At 44.4% G+C, this 21,064-nt stretch overlaps 1 protein-coding gene and 1 non-coding gene across 2 annotated transcripts; both read left to right on the top strand.

Moving 5' to 3' along the window:
- The first annotated feature begins 11,416 nt into the window (after positions 1–11,416).
- Positions 11,417–20,628, top strand: LOC139555956 (small ribosomal subunit protein eS12). The gene is made up of 6 exons (XM_071369376.1): positions 11,417–11,730; positions 11,856–11,902; positions 12,409–12,525; positions 14,824–14,926; positions 19,504–19,605; positions 20,535–20,628. Exons 2-6 carry the CDS (start codon positions 11,889–11,891, stop codon positions 20,595–20,597), a joined length of 399 nt encoding a protein of 132 aa, XP_071225477.1. The 5' UTR covers positions 11,417–11,730; positions 11,856–11,888; the 3' UTR covers positions 20,598–20,628.
- LOC139556748 (small nucleolar RNA SNORD101) lies at positions 12,207–12,284 on the top strand. Its single transcript, XR_011671225.1, has one exon. It is a non-coding gene; the product is annotated as a small nucleolar RNA SNORD101 (small nucleolar RNA).
- Positions 20,629–21,064: the final 436 nt, after the last annotated feature.

Genomic DNA, 21,064 nt, shown 5'->3' with positions numbered 1-21,064 from the left:
ATGCCTGTCTATTGTGTTCAAATCAAATACAATGTTATTGGTCACATGGTTAGCAGATGTTATTGGTCACATGGTTAGCAGATGTTATTGGTCACATGGTTAGCAGATGTTATTGGTCACATGGTTAGCAGATGTTATTGGTCACATGGTTAGCAGATGTTATTGGTCACATGGTTAGCAGATGTTAATGGTCACATGGTTAGCAGATGTTAATGGTCACATGGTTAGCAGATGTTATTGGTCACATGGTTAGCAGATGTTATTGGTCACATGGTTAGCAGATGTTATTGGTCACATGGTTAGCAGATGTTATTGGTCACATGGTTAGCAGATGTTATTGGTCACATGGTTAGCAGATGTTATTGGTCACATGGTTAGCAGATGTTATTGGTCACATGGTTAGCAGATGTTATTGGTCACATGGTTAGCAGATGTTATTGGTCACATGGTTAGCAGATGTTAATGCGAGTGTGGCGAAATGCTTGTGCTTCTAGTTCTGACAATGCAGTAATATCTAACAAGTAATCTAACCTAACAATTTCACAACAACTACCTAACACATAAGTGTAAAAGGAATGAATAAGAATATGTACATAAAAATATATGTATGAGTGATGGCCGAACGGCATAGGCAAGATGCAGTAGATGGTGTAGAGTACAGTATATACATATGAGATGAGTAATGTAGGGTATGTAAACATTATATAAAGTGGCATTGTTTAAAGTGACTAGTGATACATTTATTACACCAATTTTTTCATTATTAAAGTGGCTAGAGATTTGAGTCAGTATGTTGGCAGCAGCCACTCAATGATAGTGATGGCTGTTTAACAGTCTGATGGCCTTGAGATAGAAGCTGTTTTTCAGTCTCTCGGTACCTGCACCTGTCCTGACCTTCTGGATGATAGCGGGGTGAACAGGCAGTGGCTCGGGTGGTTGTTGTCCTTGATGATCTGTATGGCCTTCCTGTGACATCGGGTGGTGTAGGTGTCCTGGAGGGCAGGTAGTTTGCCCCCGGTGATGCGTTGTGCAGACCTCACTACCCTCTGGAGAGCCTTACGGTTATGGGCGGAGCAGTTGCCGTACCAGGCGATGATACAGCCCGACAGAATGCTCTCGATTGTGCATCTGTAAAAGTTTGTGAGTTTTTTTGGTGACAAGCCGAATTTCTTCAGCCTCCTGAGGGTGAAGAGGCGCTGCTGCGCCTTCTTCACAACGCTGTCTGTGTGGGTGGACCAATTCAGTTTGTCGGTGATGTGTACGCCGAGGAACTTAAAACTTTCCACCTTCTCCACTCCTGTCCCGTTGCTGTGGATAGGGGGCTGCTCCCTCTGCTGTTTCCTCAAGTCCACGGTCATCTCCTTTGTTTTGTTCAGGGTACTGCCAAATAAAGTAACCAAAGGATATATGAGTTATTATGTGAGGGCTTATGTACGCTTTTAAGATGTTATAACTGCCAGAGGTTTGGGCATGTGGCAACAGCATGTAAAGAGAAAAAGAGGTGTGCCAGGTGTGACAGGTGTGGAGGGGAGCATGAGAAGTGTGGGGATGGTGTGACAGGTGTGGAGGGGAGCATGAGAAGTGTGGGGATGGTGTGACAGGTGTGGAGGGGAGCATGAGAAGTGTGGGGATGGTGTACAACCAAAGTGCTGTAGCTAAGGGGGGTGCTCATAGTGGGGCATATAGTGGGTGTGAGGCTATGAAGTAGGCAGTGGAGGTGCAACAAGTGAGAGTGGAGAGAAGGGTGTCTCATGCTGAGGCAGTGAGGGTGGCCCAGTGAGGGTGGCCCAGTGAGGGTGGCCCAGTGAGGGTGGCCCAGTGAGGGTGGCCCAGTGAGGGTGGACCAGTGAGGGTGGACCAGGAGAGAAGGGTGTCTCATGCTGAGGCAGTGAGGGTGGCCCAGTGAGGGTGGCCCAGTGAGGGTGGCCCAGTGAGGGTGGCCCAGTGAGGGTGACCCAGGTCCAGGGAGATACAGGTTCCAAGGAGAGATGAGTAAGAGCTTCTAGACTGGGGATTACAGGGCAGTTGGGCAGCGATATGGTATAGATACAGTGCCTTCGGAAAGTATTCAGACCCCTTGAATTTTTTCACATTTTGTTTCGTTACAGCCTTTTTCTAAAATGTATTAAATTGTTTTTTCCCCCTCATCAATCTACACACAAATTTTATTTTTTTATTTTATTTAACCTTTATTTAACTAGGCAAGTCTGTTAAGAACACATTTTTATTTACACTGACGGCCTACCGGGGAACAGTGGGTTAACTGCCTTGTTCTGGGACAGAACAACAGATTTTTACCTTGTCAGCTCGGAGGATTGGATCTAGCAACCTTTCGCTTACTGGCCCAATGCTCTAACCACTAGGCTACCTGCCGCCCCTGCAACATAATGACCATAACACCCCATAATGACAAAGCAAAAACAGGTTTTTAGGCATTTTTACTCATTTATAAAAAAAAGTAAGATCAAAATATCACATTTACTTAAGTATTCAGACCCTTTACTGAGTACTTTGTTGAAGCACCTTTGGCAGTGATTACAGCTTCGAGTCTTCTTGGGTTTGACGCTACAAGCTTGGCACGCCTGTATTTGGAGAGTTTCTCCCATTCTTCTCTGCAGATCCTCTCAAGCTCTGTCAGGTTGGATGGGGAGCATCGCTGTACAACTATTTTCAGGTCTCTCCAGAGATGTTTGATCGGGTTTAAGTCCGGGCTCTGGCTGGTCCACTGAAGGACATTCAGAGTCTTGTCCCGAAGCCACTTATATAGACAGGTGTGCGCCTTTCCAAATCATGTCCAATCAATTGAATTTACCACAGGTAGACTCCAATCAAGTTGAAGAAACATCTCAAGGATGATCAATGGAAACAGGATGCACCTGAACTCAATTTCGAGTCTCATAGCAAAGGGTCTGAATATATTTATTTTTATTTAACCTTTATTTAACTTATATTATTTAACTTATATTTACTTATATAAATAAGTTATTTCAGTTTATTTTATTTTATACATTTGCAAACATTTCTAAAAACCTGTTTTCTCTTTGTCATTATTGGGGTATTGTGTGTAGATTAATGAGGGATATTTTTTATATTTTTTTATCTGTTTTAGAATAAGGCTGTAATTTAACAAAAAATGTGGGGAAAAAGTCAAGGGCTCTGAATACTTTCCTGAAAGCCCTGTACACACCGTAGACTAGAGAAAGATGGTGACGTTCATAGAAGGAGCTGTCAATAGCACCCCTAAAGTAGAGTCTAAAACAGAGAGGATTCAGCTTCTAGTGAAAGCAGCTGGGACACATCTGAGTATGACAGGGTTGCCATGGCAAGAGGTGGGAGGTGACCTCAATCAACCGAGGCAGGAAACGTGGCTCAAACCGACTGTGGAGTTTATCATACAGGGGATATGTAGGGGTTTGTAGGGACAGAGATGTAGGGGGGGGGGGGTGTGTAGTGGTTTGTAGGGACAGAGATGTAGGGGGGGGTGGGAGGCGATATGTAGTAGTTTGTAGGGACATAGATGTAGGGGGGGGGTGGGAGGCGATATGTAGTGGTTTGTAGGGACAGAGATGTAGGGGGGGGGAGGCGATATGTAGTGGTTTGTAGGGACAGAGATGTAGGGGGGGAGGAGGCGATATGTAGTGGTTTGTAGGGACAGAGATGTAGGGGGGGGGGGAGGCGATATGTAGTGGTTTGTAGGGACAGAGATGTAGGGGGGGGGGGGGCGATATGTAGTAGTTTGTAGGGACAGAGATGTAGGGGGGAGGGGCGATATGTAGTGGTTTGTAGGGACAGAGATGTAGGGGGGGGGGGCGATATGTAGTGGTTTGTAGGGACAGAGATGTAGGGGGGGGGGCGATATGTAGTAGTTTGTAGGGACAGAGATGTAGGGGGGGGGGGCGATATGTAGTGGTTTGTAGGGACAGAGATGTAGGGGGGGGGGGGCGATATGTAGTGGTTTGTAGGGACAGAGATGTAGGGGGGGGGGGCAATATGTAGTGGTTTGTAGGGACAGAGATGTAGGGGGGGGGGGGGGCGATATGTAGTGGTTTGTAGGGACAGAGATGTAGGGGGGGAGGGGATGGGATGTTCCACCTTCATAAAGCAAGGACTTCCTTACAGGATGCAGAGGTATTGAACAGGAATATGTGGTGGTGGAGGTGTGGTTGAGAGGAGGGGTGGTAGTGAACTACTATAATCACTGTCAGATATTGGACCTGGAAGTGCTGGAGAGGGTGGAGGGCCAGGATAGAAGTAAGGTAATGTGGTGTGGGGATTTTAATACCTACAACACACTCTGGGTGGAGGGCCAGGATAGTAGTAAGGTAATGTGGTGTGGGGATTTTAATACCTACAACACACTCTGGGTGGAGGGCCAGGATAGTAGTAAGGTAATGTGGTGTAGGGATTTTAATGCCTACAACACACTCTGGGTGGAGGGCCAGGATAGTAGTAAGGTAATGTGGTGTAGGGATTTTAATGCCTACAACACACTCTGGGTGGAGGGCCAGGATAGTAGTAAGGTAATGTGGTGTAGGGATTTTAATGCCTACAACACACTCTGGGTGGAGGGCCAGGATAGTAGTAAGGTAATGTGGTGTGGGGATTTTAATACCTACAACACACTCTGGAAGGAGGGCCAGGATAGAAGTAAGGTAATGTGGTGTAGGGATTTTAATGCCTACACACTCTGGGTGGAGGGCCAGGATAGTAGTAAGGTAATGTGGTGTGGGGATTTTAATGCCTACAACACACTCCGGAGGGTGTGATGGAAAATCTGATAGAAATGAAAGATCTGGTGTGCCTGATTGATGGCCGAGGGACACCATACTGTTGGCCTTGCACTGGGTGGAGGAAGTCAAGCCCGACAAAGTAGTTATTTGCTCTGATTCATGTGCAGTGTTGATGAGTCTCCAGTCCTTTATATCACATAGCAGACGAGACCTGCTGAGTGACGTGCTACAACCAACATGCAGGATTAGACAGATGAGTTACTGTGTTCCCTGATCAACACAGTGTCACTGTTAAATGTGTTCCCTGATCAACACAGTGTCACTGTTAAATGTGTTCCCTGATCAACACAGTGTCACTGTTAAATGTGTTCCCTGATCAACACAGTGTCACTGTTAAATGTGTTCCCTGATCAACACAGTGTCACTGTTAAATGTGTTCCCTGATCAACACAGTGTCACTGTTAAATGTGTTCCCTGATCAACACAGTGTCCCTGTTAAATGTGTTCCCTGATCAACACAGTGTCCCTGTTAAATGTGTTCCCTGATCAACACAGTGTCACTGTTAAATGTGTTCCCTGATCAACACAGTGTCACTGTTAAATGTGTTCCCTGATCAACACAGTGTCACTGTTAAATGTGTTCCCTGATCAACACAGTGTCACTGTTAAATGTGTTCCCTGATCAACACAGTGTCACTGTTAAATGTGTTCCCTGATCAACACAGTGTCACTGTTAAATGTGTTCCCTGATCAACACAGTGTCACTGTTAAATGTGTTCCCTGATCAACACAGTGTCACTGTTAAATGTGTTCCCTGATCAACACAGTGTCACTGTTAAATGTGTTCCCTGATCAACACAGTGTCACTGTTAAATGTGTTCCCTGATCAACACAGTGTCACTGTTAAATGTGTTCCCTGATCAACACAGTGTCCCTGTTAAATATGTTCCCTGATCAACACAGTGTCACTGTTAAATGTGTTCCCTGATCAACACAGTGTCACTGTTAAATGTGTTCCCTGATCAACACAGTGTCCCTGTTAAATGTGTTCCCTGATCAACACAGTGTCCCTGTTAAATGTGTTCCCTGATCAACACAGTGTCACTGTTAAATGTGTTCCCTGATCAACACAGTGTCCCTGTTAAATGTGTTCCCTGATCAACACAGTGTCACTGTTAAATGTGTTCCCTGATCAACACAGTGTCACTGTTAAATGTGTTCCCTTATCAACACAGTGTCACTGTTAAATGTGTTCCCTGATCAACACAGTGTCACTGTTAAATGTGTTCCCTGATCAACACAGTGTCACTGTTAAATGTGTTCCCTGATCAACACAGTGTCACTGTTAAATGTGTTCCCTGATCAACACAGTGTCACTGTTAAATGTGTTCCCTGATCAACACAGTGTCACTGTTAAATGTGTTCCCTGATCAACACAGTGTCACTGTTAAATGTGTTCCCTGATCAACACAGTGTCCCTGTTAAATATGTTCCCTGATCAACACAGTGTCACTGTTAAATGTGTTCCCTGATCAACACAGTGTCACTGTTAAATGTGTTCCCTGATCAACACAGTGTCCCTGTTAAATGTGTTCCCTGATCAACACAGTGTCCCTGTTAAATGTGTTCCCTGATCAACACAGTGTCACTGTTAAATGTGTTCCCTGATCAACACAGTGTCCCTGTTAAATGTGTTCCCTGATCAACACAGTGTCACTGTTAAATGTGTTCCCTGATCAACACAGTGTCACTGTTAAATGTGTTCCCTTATCAACACAGTGTCACTGTTAATGTGTTCCCTGATCAACACAGTGTCACTGTTAATGTGTTCCCTGATCAACACAGTGTCACTGTTAAATGTGTTCCCTTATCAACACAGTGTCACTGTTAAATGTGTTCCTGAAAAGTCACCATCCACATGAAGCCTTCAGGTAAAACAACAATAATAACATAATGATTATTTGACCTGTGTGCAATCAAAAGAAAATGGTATGCTTGCCAACTTGGTTAGTTATGGGATAAAATGAAAACTTTTCAACAAATCAACAGATCCCCCCCTCCCCCAAAATATATTTTACCAAGCTCGAGAAATAGACTTTCAATCAGTACTGAGTTAAATGAACCCCCCAAAAAATATGTTTGGACTGAAAGCTTGCTGTCATCACCACTGTCCATTTAAATATAGTGTCAAGTTAACGCTTCTATAGCAGGGTCCGTAGCTTAATCGTGAGTGTCGTCACCCGCCCTGAGATTTAACGGTCCTGGGATTTAAGGGTCCTGGGATTTAACGGTCCTGGGATTTAACGGTCCTGGGATTTAACGGTCCTGGGATTTAACGGCCCTGGGATTTAACGGCCCTGGGATTGCCTGACGGAAGGGATATTTTGGCCATTCTCTTTCCTGTATAGTTTTCTGACACCCCTCCCTTTCTCGACACACCGTTGAGTGTAGCAAGAGGGACAGAGAGTGTGACCCGTCTTACTACGACACAGATTTGACCGACTACTACGGTGTCCTCTTGTACTTCAAACAATGTAGGCAGGTTGCTTAGGATTCAAACCTTCTCAAACACCCTAATTCAGACACTTCAGAGGGATAATGAACTTTACAGTGTCCTGCTATTCAAATAAACACTGAGTGTACAAAACATTAAGAACACCTTCCTAATATTGTGTTGCACCCCCTTTTTGCCCTCAGAACAGCCTCAATTCATCGGGTCACGGACTCTACAAGGTGTTGAAAGCATTCCACAGGGATGCTGGCCCATGTTGACTCCAAATGCTTCCCACAGTTGTGTCAAGTTGGCTGGATGTCCGTTGGGTGGTGGATCATTCTTGATACAGACAGGAAACTGTTGAGCGTGAAAAACCCAGCAGCTTTGCAGTTCTTGACACAACCATTCTACTACCATACCCTGTTCAAAAGCACTTAAATATTTTGTCTTGCCCATTCACCCTCTGAATGGCACACACACACAATCCATGTCTCAAATATCTCAAGGCTGATTGAAGTGTTTAACAAGTGACATCAATAAGGGATCATAGCTTTCACCTGGATTCACAGTATATGTCATGGAAAGGGCAGTTTTGTAAACTAGGTGTATTGATATATTGTAAATCACAGAAACACAGGCTTCTCCCTGCACGATGTTACGGTGACGCAGCGCCACCTTGTGGTAATTTATTTTAACATTAAGGTTTACACATAGAGGGTTAGATCAATGTTTAAATGCCTAGAACCAAAAGGCTCCTTAACAGCTTCCACCCCCAAGCCATAAGACTGCCGAACAATTAATCAAATGGACTATTATATTGACCCCCCCCCACCTCCATTTGTTTTGTACACTGCTGCTACTTGCTATTTATTATCTATGCATAGTCACTTCACCCCTACCTACATGTACCTCAACTAACCTATACCCCCGCACACTGACTCGGTACCGGTGCCCCCTGTATATAACCTCGTTATTGTTATATTATTGTGTTACTTTTTATAATTTTTTACTTTCATTTATTTAACTCTTCTTGAACTGCACTGTTGGTTATTAAGGGCTTGTAAGTTAACATTTCACTGTAAGGTCTACACTTGTTGCATTCGGCGCATGTGACTAATACAGTTTGATTTGATAATTGTTTGTGTTTTTGCTGGTCAGAGGGAGCAGGCGCTCCATGTTAAATGAATGGGGGCAAGAGATGTGAATTGTTTTTCTTTTAAGCAGTGGCTATTTTATCATGTAAATCTTGGTGGGACAAAAAATAAGTGGGATGCATGCCAGCAAAGCCACAACACAACACTAAACAATACATTAATTGCACTATAACGGTGACAAACGGTGCCCACAAACTGTTAGGGCCTACGTAAAGTTGTCCCAATAGTAGAGTCCCATCAGCAGTCCCAACACCTTACCACTGCTACACCTGGCTATCAGCGGAGCCTTGTCTGGCAGAGAAACAGTTCATTCAGCCTCATTTACAGCCTTTAAAAAACATAGCTGCTGTTTTCAACTCTCTAGAGACAGCAGGATGACTCTTAATGATCGGCTATGAAAAGCCAACTGACATTTACTCCTGAGGTGCTGACTTGCTGCACCCTGGACAACTACTGTGATTATTATTATTTGACCATGCTGGTCATTTATGAACATTTGAACATCTTGGCCATGTTCTGTTATAATCTCCACCCGGCACAGCCAGAAGAGGACTGGCCACCTCTCATAGCCTGGTTCCTCTCTAGGTTTCTTCCTAGGTTTTGGCCTTTCTAGGGAGTTTTTCCTAGCCACCGTGCTTCTACACCTGCATTGCTTGCTATTTGGGGTTTTAGGCTGGGTTCCTGTACAGCACTTTGAGATATCAGCTGATGTAAGAAGAGCTATATAATTAAATTTGATTTGATTTTGATTTGATAGCTGATATGGCTGACTTGCTTAAACAAATGTGGTTTCTAATGACAATTGAGATGTACAAACTATGGCATAAGGGGACGACAAGCGGAGAAGAGGCAATCCGTAATTTTGATTAAGGCATTAAAGAGCGAGCTAGGACGGACGTAACGTTAGTCAATTTAACTATTTGTTTAGCAATTTTGAAATGTACAGCGACAAAATTCAGAAAATTGGCCATTCTTACAGAATTCTCCCTGTACACCAAGTCAGAACCGTAGGATAAATAAAGGGGGCATATAAGCAGACAATGAAAGCTCTTACAATATACGATGATTACATTTCTCTAAAACAGGTTTTAGGCTACAGTAGAACAGTCAGAACAGTAGGCGAAATTAAGAGGGGTAAATAGACCAAATTATTAGGGTGAGGCACATGGGCTACTAACATCTTACTACACAACATACACTTAGTATTACTTTCTTGGCTACAGTATACATATCTCCCTGGCATATTACATCATTTATGCAGCAGCATAGAAGAAATTTTTGGACTCACCTGTGCTATGCTCACTTGAACAGGAAGGTGGCGTGGCGGTCCTTCGTGCACAAATTTAGTCATCAAAGTCTGGCATTCTCTGGATTTATGGTGCTTTCAAAACAACTGGAGGCGGGATTTACAATTCCGAGTTGGATGACCGTTCAAAACGTATTTTCCCAGTCGGAGCTCGTTTATTCCGGACTTTCCAGTTGTCTTGAACTCACTGTTGTCAAGTCATGTTTTCTCAGTTCTGGGTTAACAGTTTTCTTTGAGCGTGGCACAAATCATGCTTCATTGACGGCATGGCCAATTTTGAATTTTTATCATTTTAAACTTGGAAAAGAGACCCTTAATCCCAGATTTTGGACCACACAGCCACTGTCACTGATTCCTTCCAAACCACTCGTTGAATTTGCCATTTCCAACTTGTTGTGTAATGTTTATGTCCAATGGCCGATGAGCACCGATACGTTTGATCCATAATTTCTCTCTATTGTTTCTCTTCATATGACAAGGATAAAAAAGGATTTGCAAGTAGATTGTCGACTTGATTCATGATGATGCCTGCTAACTAAAATTGTGAAAGTAGGATGTTGACATGATCAGTACAATCAAAGCTACTGTACATATCATGTGATTTGACGTAATTGTATCTGCGGCCAATGAATGACCTTGAGCCTTCTTGGATGGGAACTTCACTGAGCCAATCACTGCGCAATGCTCCAGAAAGCACTGAGCTAAGCTGAAACACCTGCATTTTGGAGCTGCCTTACTGAGAGACCATGTTTGTATGCGGCTTTATTAACTCAGTGATACATATTCCTTTTTTTAATTGTTTGCAAACTGATATGTGACATGTATTAATGCCAAAATAACATACAAAACAGGCAAGCTCAAATGTATTTATTTATTTTTTTGCTAAAAATGTGGGGCTCAAAACAGGTGGGTTTCTGCTCCACCTGCCCTGAATGACGGGTCGCCACTGCTCTCAAGAATCTGTTCTTTTGAGTTTTGATGTTTATTCTTTGCCCAACAAAGTGATATATAAGTTATCCTGTACGAGCTTTTGTGCCAAATACATTACGTTGTTACAGGTGTCAAGCTCATGGGCATGTGGCAGCCATTGTGTAGGAGGGAGGTTCCTAGGTGTGAGAAGTGTGCAGAAGGGCATGAGACAAAGGAATGTGTAGCATATGTGTTTATTGTACGGGTGCCCATGGGGCCTGGGGATCAGAAATGTCCAGTGTGAGAGAGGCAGGTTGAGCTTTCCAGGGTTAAAGTAGTGCAGAAGTTGTCATATGCTGACGCAGTGAAGAAAGTAGAGGAAGATGGGTCAAGGGGGAGGGATCCTGAGAGGACTGGTGTGACTAGTAGATCTGTACTAATACAGAGGGAGGAGCCAACAAGTGATAAATGTTTCAGTAAGATTGAATTTTTACATTTTAATAGTAATGGTTATCGACTGTACTGCAGGGATGGAACGTAAGTCGCAGAAAATTGAGGTTGTGGTGGCAGCTGCTAAAGGATAAATAAATAAAAAAGCTGCAGAGAGGTATTTGGTTGTGTGAGACTCAGAAGAGTTTACAGGGTGTGTTAAGTGGTGGTGTCCCATTCTTTCAGGCTGTTGGCCTGAGGCTGGACTAAATAGATTGTTTATTATTATTAGAAAAAAATATAAACATTTGAGTGTAGTGTTAGATGGTAGGGTATTTATTTATTTATATATTTTTTCAAGCAAAGTATAAGGGAGTTGTAGTCCAGTCTGGTAGGTGGCGGTAATGCAACATGTATTGGATGCCAACCGCCAATAAACCTCCATTGAAGAAGACACAATTAACTAAAACAGAGCCGCTTCTAGTCACCTTGATTTAATCCAACTTTCCCACTGCGTTCTTCATAGTCCTCGATATTACAAATATATTTCCCAAATGAATCTCCTTTTCCGAACGCTCTGCTACACCGTATAATGTACCTATTAGACAGGCAGAATAATGGCCACCTACTTCTCGGGTCCTTCTGCCCTTAAACGAATGTCGCTGACTAAATGACGTTCTCTTTACCCGCTGTCACAGAGGAGATAGGGTGGGTTTCTTCATCTCGCCAAAAATATCTGTCGGATTGATCAAGCATCCTTTGTTTAAAATTACTCACAGTCACCCTGTCATCATGGATAATAACTTTTCTATCATGTTTGGTCAATATTGCAGAATTTTAGGTCCCCCATCCATCGCTAATTGACAATGGCCGAGGAAGGGTAAGCATGTCTGTTCTACTCCCACATTGCGCTGAACCAGGGCTAACTAACTAGCTAAATTGCACGTTTCAAAGTTACATAGTTTGTAAAATGGGGATGTGTGAAATATTTCCATTCCTCTACGTGCACTTCCAGAACTATTGATGACAGTCAAATGGAATAGCCTTACCAGAGATAACACCCCCCCAAGTTAACGTTAGCCAGCTAAGCATGTGTTTAGTCCTTTGGTTGGTTGTAACTAAGTTAACTATCGAGCGATTTCTGTGAATATAGTGAGTTGACAGTGTAATGGTTAATTTCTGGCGCATGTGTGATGATTTACTTTCTTTAGTCGGATACCCCTTCACTCTAAATTATGAGTGAGATCCCCTGTCTGACACGCCGGGAAAACATTCAACCCAGCTCACTTATCTTAACGGGCTAGTTGTAGCTAATGTAACTCGTCTCCTCTTCTCCCATCTCTCCTTATCCCTTCTCCCATCTCGTCTCCTTGTCCCCCACCCCAGCATCGCTGCTGGAGGTGTGATGGATGTCAACACCGCTCTCCCCGAGGTGCTCAAAACCGCCCTCATCCATGACGGCCTGGCTCGTGGTATCCGCGAGGCTGCCAAGGCGCTGGACAAGTGAGTGAATACTTCTGGTCCTGTTATGTCCTAAATGGTTCCCTATTTAGTGCACACCTCAGGGCCCTGCACCTGGTCAAAAGAAGTGTACTATGTAGGCAATAGGGTATAATTTGGTACGTAGACTGAATTTCTGGTCTGTTTTTCACCCCTCTCTGTTTTATCAGCCAGTTCCATTACATTACACAAGTGTTTGGATAAAGGACTCTGTCATAGGGAGTTTTGTTAAGATGTTATAACATAAACACTCATTGCTTATGGTATTGTTTTGGAAGCATAGAGACTTATCATATCAGCTAGAAATAATGTATATAAAAAAAAAAAAAATTATATTTAAAAAGTTATATTTATTTTATTATATATATTTATATATAGTGTGTTTACGGAAGACGAAGGGACCGCCTATGCTAATTATCTATCTATTATGCTCCGAACACTTGTGTCTAGCGGAAGAAGGCTGTAAGAAATGTGTTGTCACTGGAAAAATACTGTCGGCTCAACTGTTAAAAGAGCTCAAAACAATGTACAGTAAGTGCATTTTGCATTACATTACTTTGATGGACATGAAAGTAGAAGCCTTTGTGTTTCGCAATTTGAGAATCGATTTCAAGTTTAGATGTTTTGATTTCAAGTTTGTCTGCGAGAGTCCGTCTACATCCTGAAGATAACACAAGGTCCTTGGACTTCACGGAATTAACAGTAGGCTCCTTATTAAGAGTAGATCTTGGTTTGGTGAAGTACGGCTGACGGTTTTGGTTTCTTCTACTGAATCCTGTGAGAACCTGCCATCGTTACCCAAACATCGGAGATACTTCTGCCTCCCAGATGGCACACTATTCCCTACGTAGTGCACTTCTTGTGACCACCACACCATGTTGATGTCATAAACAGGGTAGTGAGGTGTTGGAATGCTCCTTGTGATGTCATAGATAGGGTAGTGAGATGTTGGCATGCTCCTTGTGATGTCATAAACAGGGTAGTGAGGTGTTGGAATGCTTGTCATGTCATAAACAGGGTAGTGAAGTGTTGGAATGCTTGTCATGTCATAAACAGGGTAGTGAGGTGTTGGAATGCTTGTCATGTCATAAACAGGGTAGTGAAGTGTTGGAATGCTTGTCATGTCATAAACAGGGTAGTGAAGTGTTGGAATGCTTGTCATGTCATAAACAGGGTAGTGAAGTGTTGGAATGCTTGTCATGTCATAAACAGGGTAGTGAAGTGTTGGAATGCTTGTCATGTCATAAACAGGGTAGTGAAGTGTTGGAATGCTTGTCATGTCATAAACAGGGTAGTGAAGTGTTGGAATGCTTGTCATGTCATAAACAGGGTAGTGAGGTGTTGGAATGCTTGTCATGTCATAAACAGGGTAGTGAGGTGTTGGAATGCTCCTTGTGATGTCATAAACAGGGTAGTGAGGTGTTGGAATACTCCTTGTGATGTCATAGATAGGATAGCGTGTGTTAGAATCCTCTGATGTCTTGACAGTTTATGAAAGGGCCCTTTGTGGTGCCACGTGGAGGGTTAAATGTCCACTGTGATCTGAGCGCTGTGGTGGTTCTGCCATAGTGGTCAGCTGTTTTTCTTTTTCACCTGGAATTGCTAATTACCCTGCAACTGCCTGACAGTTAAACCCTAACGTTTAGGCTTATGCACTTAAACCAGATGGCCTCAAATAATGAAGGAAAGACCTCAATGTAGCCTATAGATATAAATTGCACAAGAATTATACATTTATACATTTAATGGTATTGTTTCTCTATATTCAACCCGCAATGTCACACAATATTGAACCCGTCTAGACTGCGGGTTATGAGTCAACCCGAGCATCAGTAGTGGGCCAGTCAAGTGCAGCTGCTGTGCTGTCAGTGTCATGCAGCTGTTTGTCCTACACAGCTGGCCAGAGTGTCTGCCAGAGTACGAGCTCCGACGCCTCACTGTGGTGCCTGGGGTCCCAACTAACGGCTACATGTGTCTTTATTAGACTCCTTATTAAGAGTACATCTTGGTTTGGTGAAGTACGGCTGACGGTTTTGGTTTCTTCTACTGAATCCTGTGAGAACCTGTCATCGTTACCCAAACATCGGAGATACTTCTGCCTCCCAGATGGCACCCTATTCCCTACGTAGTGCACTTCTTGTGACCACCAGAGATGGGCGTGGCACCATATAGGAACTGGAATGACAGTTAGGCTGCATTCACCAAGGCTTACTAGATAACCGGGTTAGTTATATTTCTGATGTGATGGTAAATTACTACTGATTGTTAATTGCTGTTCCCCCCCCCCCCCCCCCTCTCCAGGCGCCAGGCCCACCTCTGCGTTCTTGCGGCCAACTGTGACGAGCCCATGTACGTCAAGCTGGTGGAGGCCCTCTGCGCCGAGCATCAGATTAACCTCATCAAGGTATGGAGCGGGGGGGGGTAGAGTGGGGACATGGGAGAGGGTGTTGAGGGGGAGACATGGGAGAGGGTGCGGAGGGGGAGAGGGTGTTGAGGGGGAGACATGGGAGAGGGTGTTGAGGGGGAGACATCGGAGGGGGAGACATGGGAGAGGGCGTTGAGGGGGAGACATGGGAGAGGGTGTTGAGGGGGAGACATGGGAGAGGGTGTTGAGGGGGAGACATGGGAGAGGGTGTTGAGGGAGAGACATGGGAGAGGGTGCGGAGGGGGAGACATGGGAGAGGGCGTTGAGGGGGAGACATGGGAGAGGGTGTTGAGGGGGAGACATGGGAGAGGGTGCGGAGGGGGAGACATGGGAGAGGGTGCGGAGGGGGAGACATGGGAGAGGGTGCGGAGGGGGAGACATGGGAGAGGGCGTTGAGGGGGAGACATGGGAGAGGGTCCGGAGGGGTAGACATGGGAGAGGGTGCTGAGGGGGAGACATGGGAGAGGGCGTTGAGGGGGAGACATGGGAGAGGGCGTTGAGGGGGAGACATGGGAGAGGGCGTTGAGGGGGAGACATGGGAGAGGGTGCGGAGGGGGAGACATGGGAGAGGGTGCGGAGGGGGAGACATGGGAGAGGGTGTTGAGGGGGAGACATGGGAGAGGGTGTTGAGGGGGAGACATGGGAGAGGGTGCGGAGGGGGAGACATGGGAGAGGGTGTTGAGGGGGAGACATGGGAGAGGGTGTTGAGGGGGAGACATGGGAGAGGGGGAGACATGGGAGAGGGTGCGGAGGGGGAGACATGGGAGAGGGTGTTGAGGGGGAGACATGGGAGAGGGTGTTGAGGGGGAGACATGGGAGAGGGTGTTGAGTGGGGACATGGGAGAGGGTGCGGAGGGGGAGACATGGGAGAGGGTGTTGAGGGGGAGACATGGGAGAGGGTGTTGAGGGGGAGACATGGGAGAGGGGGAGACATGGGAGAGGGTGTTGAGGGGGAGACATGGGAGAGGGTGCGGAGGGGGAGACATGGGAGAGGGCGTTGAGGGGGAGACATGGGAGAGGGCGCGGAGGGGGAGACATGGGAGAGGGTGTTGAGTGGGGACATTGGAGAGGGTGCGGAGGGGGGGACATGGGAGAGGGTGCTGAGGGGGAGACATGGGAGAGGGTGTTGAGGGGGAGACATGGGAGAGGGCGTTGAGGGGGAGACATGGGAGAGGGCGTTGAGGGGGAGACATGGGAGAGGGCGTTGAGGGGGAGACATGGGAGAGGGCGTTGAGGGGGAGACATGGGAGAGGGTGTTGAGTGGGGAGACATGGGAGAGGGTGATGAGTGGGGAGACATGGGAGAGGGTGTTGAGGGGGAGACATGACTAAACAAGGAGAGTGGTGTTTAGTAAACGTAGTAGTAGTTATTTTAACTGAGTCTTAGGTGTTTCTGTGTCGCATGATAATGTGGCTTCCCCTACTGAGGCCTGTGGACAGAAACCCAATGTTTTATCAATGTAGCATATAGATAGATATCAAGCTGCCTGTTACTGACCCGTCCTTCATCCACACAATATGTCATGGCCTTAACCCCACCTGCCCTGCGTATATATCGCTACCCTATTCCCTATATGTTACAACTGCACCAGAGCATCCTGAGCCTGATCAATCTGATTGTATTCGTTACGTTATTGGTAAACCGGTGTAGACTAACAGTGAAAAGCTTCCCAACAACAGGTGTAGATTAACAGTGCAGAGAGCAGTAGAAATATTAACAGGAGGATTAAATCCACAATGAGTAATGATTTAACTAGGTTATATATAACTAGGTTATATACACAGGGTACCAGTACTGAGTAATGATAACTAGGTTATATACACAGGGTACTGAGTAATGAATGATAACTAGGTTATATACACAGGGTACCAGTACTGAGTAATGATAACTAGGTTATATACACAGGGTACCAGTACTGAGTAATGCTAACTAGGTTATATACACAGGGTACCAGTACTGAGTACTGATAACTAGGTTATATATACAGGGTACCAGTACTGAGTAATGATAACTAGGTTATATACACAGGGTACCTGTACTGAGTACTGATAACTAGGTTATATACACAGAGTACCAGTACTGAGTAATGATAACTAGGTTATATACACAGGATACCAGTACTGAGTAATGATAACTAGGTTATATACACAGGGTACCAGTACTGAGTCAATGATAACTAGGTTATATACACTGGATACCAGTACTGAGTAATGATAACTAGGTTATATACACAGGGTACCAGTACTGAGTAATGATAACTAGGTTATATACACAGGGTACCAGTACTGAGTAATGATAACTAGGTTATATACACAGGGTACCAGTACTGAGTACTGATAACTAGGTTATATATACAGGGTACCAGTACTGAGTAATGATAACTAGGTTATATACACAGAGTACCAGTACTGAGTAATGATAACTGGGTTATATACACAGGGTACCAGTACTGAGTAATGATAACTAGGTTATATACACAGGGTACCAGTACTGAGTAATGATAACTAGGTTATATACACAGGGTACCAGTACTGAGTAATGATAACTAGGTTATATACACAGGGTACCAGTACTGAGTAATGATAACTAGGTTATATACACAGGGTACCAGTACTGAGTAATGATAACTAGGTTATATACACAGGATACCAGTACTGAGTAATGATAACTAGGTTATATACACAGGGTACCAGTACTGAGTACTGATAACTAGGTTATATATACAGGGTACCAGTACTGAGTAATGATAACTAGGTTATATACACAGGGTACCAGTACTGAGTACTGATAACTAGGTTATATATACAGGGTACCAGTACTGAGTAATGATAACTAGGTTATATACACAGGATACCAGTACTGAGTAATGATAACTAGGTTATATACACAGGGTACCAGTACTGAGTAATGATAACTAGGTTATATACACAGGGTACCAGTACTGAGTAATGATAACTAGGTTATATACACAGGGTACCAGTACTGAGTACTGATAACTAGGTTATATACACAGGGTACCAGTACTGAGTAATGATAACTAGGTTATATACACAGGGAACCCGTACTGAGTCAATGAGCAGGGGTATGAGGTAGATATGTACATGTTGGTAGGGATAAAGTGACTAGGCAACGGGATAGATAATAAACAGTAACAGCAGCTGATGTGATGAGTCAAACCTGGTGTGGTGATGCAGATGTAGAACTTGTTGAGGATTTGAGGGTCATGACAAATATTTTCAGCCTCTTGGAGGGGAAGAGGCCTTAGTGATGGAACTCAAATCAAATGTTACTAGTCACATGCGCTGAATACAACGGGTGTAGACCTTACAGTGAAATGCTTCCTTACGAGCCCTTAACCAACAATGCAGATTAAAAGTATGACTGAGAATAAGAAATAAAAGTAACAATTAGTTAAAGAGCAGCAGTAAAATAACAATAGTGGGACTATATACAGGGGAGGTAACCTGTACAGAGTTGATGCGCTGGGGCTATATACAGGGTATTACGGTACAGTCAATGCGCGGGGGCTATATACAGGGTATTACGGTACAGTCAATGCGCTGGGGCTATATACAGGGTATTACGGTACAGAGTCAATGCGTGGGGGCTATATACAGGGTATTACGGTACAGTCAATGCGCAGGGGCTATATACAGGGTATTACGGTACAGAGTTGATGCGTGGGGGCTATATACAGGGTATTACGGTACAGAGTTGATGCGTGGGGGCTATATACAGGGTATTACGGTACAGAGTTGATGCGTGGGGGCAATATACAGGGTATTACGGTACAGAGTCAATGCACGGGGACACATTAAAAACCACTAGGTTTACTAGTGTTTTTAATGATGCAATGGCCAACGATGTACTACGTATTAACCAAAATGCCACGCGGTGAGACCGGTCATTGGAGCCTGGGTCGGTACTGCCGGGATCTGAGCTGCTCTCGGATCAACGTTCCATTTTTAAAATAGTTCCTCCGGTTGCAAATATTGAGATGGCTGGTTTCTGATGCTTACCCAATTATGCAGTAAATCACAGATTTGACACGTCATTACTCACTTCAGGCTACACATCATGTGACCAATTAGACGGTAGCAAAATAGAACTCATTGATTTTACATAATGTATATCAATATGATTTGTGATAGGCCTATAGCCTACTGTTTATATTTTAATGCAGTCATCTCGGTTTTCATTTGAATCGTCTTTATTATGTTGGCTTGTTTGTATCAATTACAAAGACATTGGCAACTTTTATTCTGGAGCTGGTGTTAAATTACAAGCACAATGTTAATAGTGAGGGTTTTAGGTAACGGCTCTGAACTTTAACAATGCTCCTACAAAGATTCTAACCATTTTAAATGAGCATTTAAATTATTTTGGGAAACCGAGCCCTGGTTAAAATTCGTGCGCTATGTAGGGAATAGGGAGCCATTTTAGGTGACTCTGTAAACAGTGGGGACTGCAGTCATGTTATTACTGCCCTATGGAGATACTAGGTGGTAGCACAGCTTATGTATTGAAACTCTCTTCTCCCCATCTCTGACCACCAGGTTGATGACAACAAGAAGCTGGGCGAGTGGGTTGGTCTGTGCAAGATCGACCGGGAGGGAAAACCCCGCAAGGTGGTGGGCTGCAGCTGTGTCGTGATCAAGGTATAAACCCACTGCTCTGTTCTGGAAACGCCTCCGAGGGAAAGCTGCAGGAATGGTGTGAAGTCATGGAGGGCATAATGGGAGGGCTCGGACTGCTCCTTGTGATGTCATAAACAGGGTAGTAAGGTGCTGGAATGCTCCTTGTGATGTCATAAACAGGCTAGTGAGGTGTTGGAATACTCCTTGTGATGTCATAGATAGGATGGCGTGTGTTAGAATCCTCTGATGTCTTGACAGTTTATGAAAGGGCCCTTTGTGGTGCCACGTGGAGGGTTAAATGTCCACAGTGATCTGAGCGCTGTGGTGGTTCTGCCATAGTGGTCAGCTGTTTTTCTTTTTCACCTGGAATTGCTAATTACCCTGCAACTGCCTGACAGTTAAACCCTAACGTTTAGGCTTATGCACTTAAACCAGATGGCCTCAAATAATGAAAGGAAAGACCTCAATGTAGCCTATAGATATAAATTGCACAAGAATTATACATTTATACATTTAATGGTATTGTTTCTCTATATTCAACCCGCAATATCACACAATATTGAACCCGTCTAGACTGCGGGTTATGAGTCAACCCGAGCATCAGTAGTGGGCCAGTCAAGTGCAGCTGCTGTGCTGTCAGTGTCATGCAGCTGTTTGTCCTACACAGCTGGCCAGAGTGTCTGCCAGAGTACGAGCTCCGACGCCTCACTGTGGTGCCTGGGGTCCCAACTAACGGCTACATGTGTCTTTATTAGACTGAGTCAACCTGTAACCTACTGACCCTATTCCCTGTATAGTGCACTACTTTATAGTATTAAGTTCACTATATAAAGTGTAATTTGGGACACTTGTCAGTTTGTTCTAAACAATGAGCTGTCCTGTAGCTAGCATCCTGTGTAACTCCCCCCCCCCCATGCTGTCTAACACTGTCCCCCCCTCCCCCTCTACAGGACTATGGCAAGGAGTCTCAAGCTAAGGACGTGATTGAGGAATACTTCAAGGCCAAGAAATGAGGTGTCATTTTCAATAAAAGCTGACATTAAGTTTCTGTCTGGAGAGTTAATTATTAAGTACGGTCTGGGAGAGATGTGGAGCTGTATTTAAAGGTACAGTCTGAGACTACGACAACCGCTCTCGAGTGACTGAAAACCTTTCAGACTCTTCTGTTAAAGACAACTAGAGCCCACGCACACATTATCAAGATTATAATCTTAATTGGCACATTTCAAACTGTCCTTTTGTGAGGTACAGGCGGGAACGAGTTCTGTACGAATGGTGGGGTTCGATAAATCAGAATCGGAGGATCCGTTAATCTCTAGTTTTGGAACATTTTGTCGTCCTAATAGATTACAACGGCAATGGATTACACTAACGTTACTGCACGGTTGTAGCAGGTTTAACTCATTTAGTTCTATTAGCTCTGTTGTCTATGATGTTACTTTAGCTAATATAGTGACAACGATGTAGGCTGTGTGTAGCA

The sequence above is a fragment of the Salvelinus alpinus genome, chromosome 27, assembly GCF_045679555.1.
Source record: "Salvelinus alpinus chromosome 27, SLU_Salpinus.1, whole genome shotgun sequence".
NCBI lineage: Eukaryota > Metazoa > Chordata > Actinopteri > Salmoniformes > Salmonidae > Salvelinus > Salvelinus alpinus.
This window is presented reverse-complemented; position numbering and strand designations above follow the sequence as displayed.

Bases quoted from the DNA above. Each gene is read 5' to 3' on its own strand.
- LOC139555956 (XM_071369376.1), top strand. The intron at 12,526-14,823 runs GTGAGTGAATAC...CCCCCTCTCCAG, and splicing joins GCTGCCAAGGCGCTGGACAA to GCGCCAGGCCCACCTCTGCG. The intron at 19,606-20,534 runs GTATAAACCCAC...CCCCCTCTACAG, and splicing joins GCAGCTGTGTCGTGATCAAG to GACTATGGCAAGGAGTCTCA.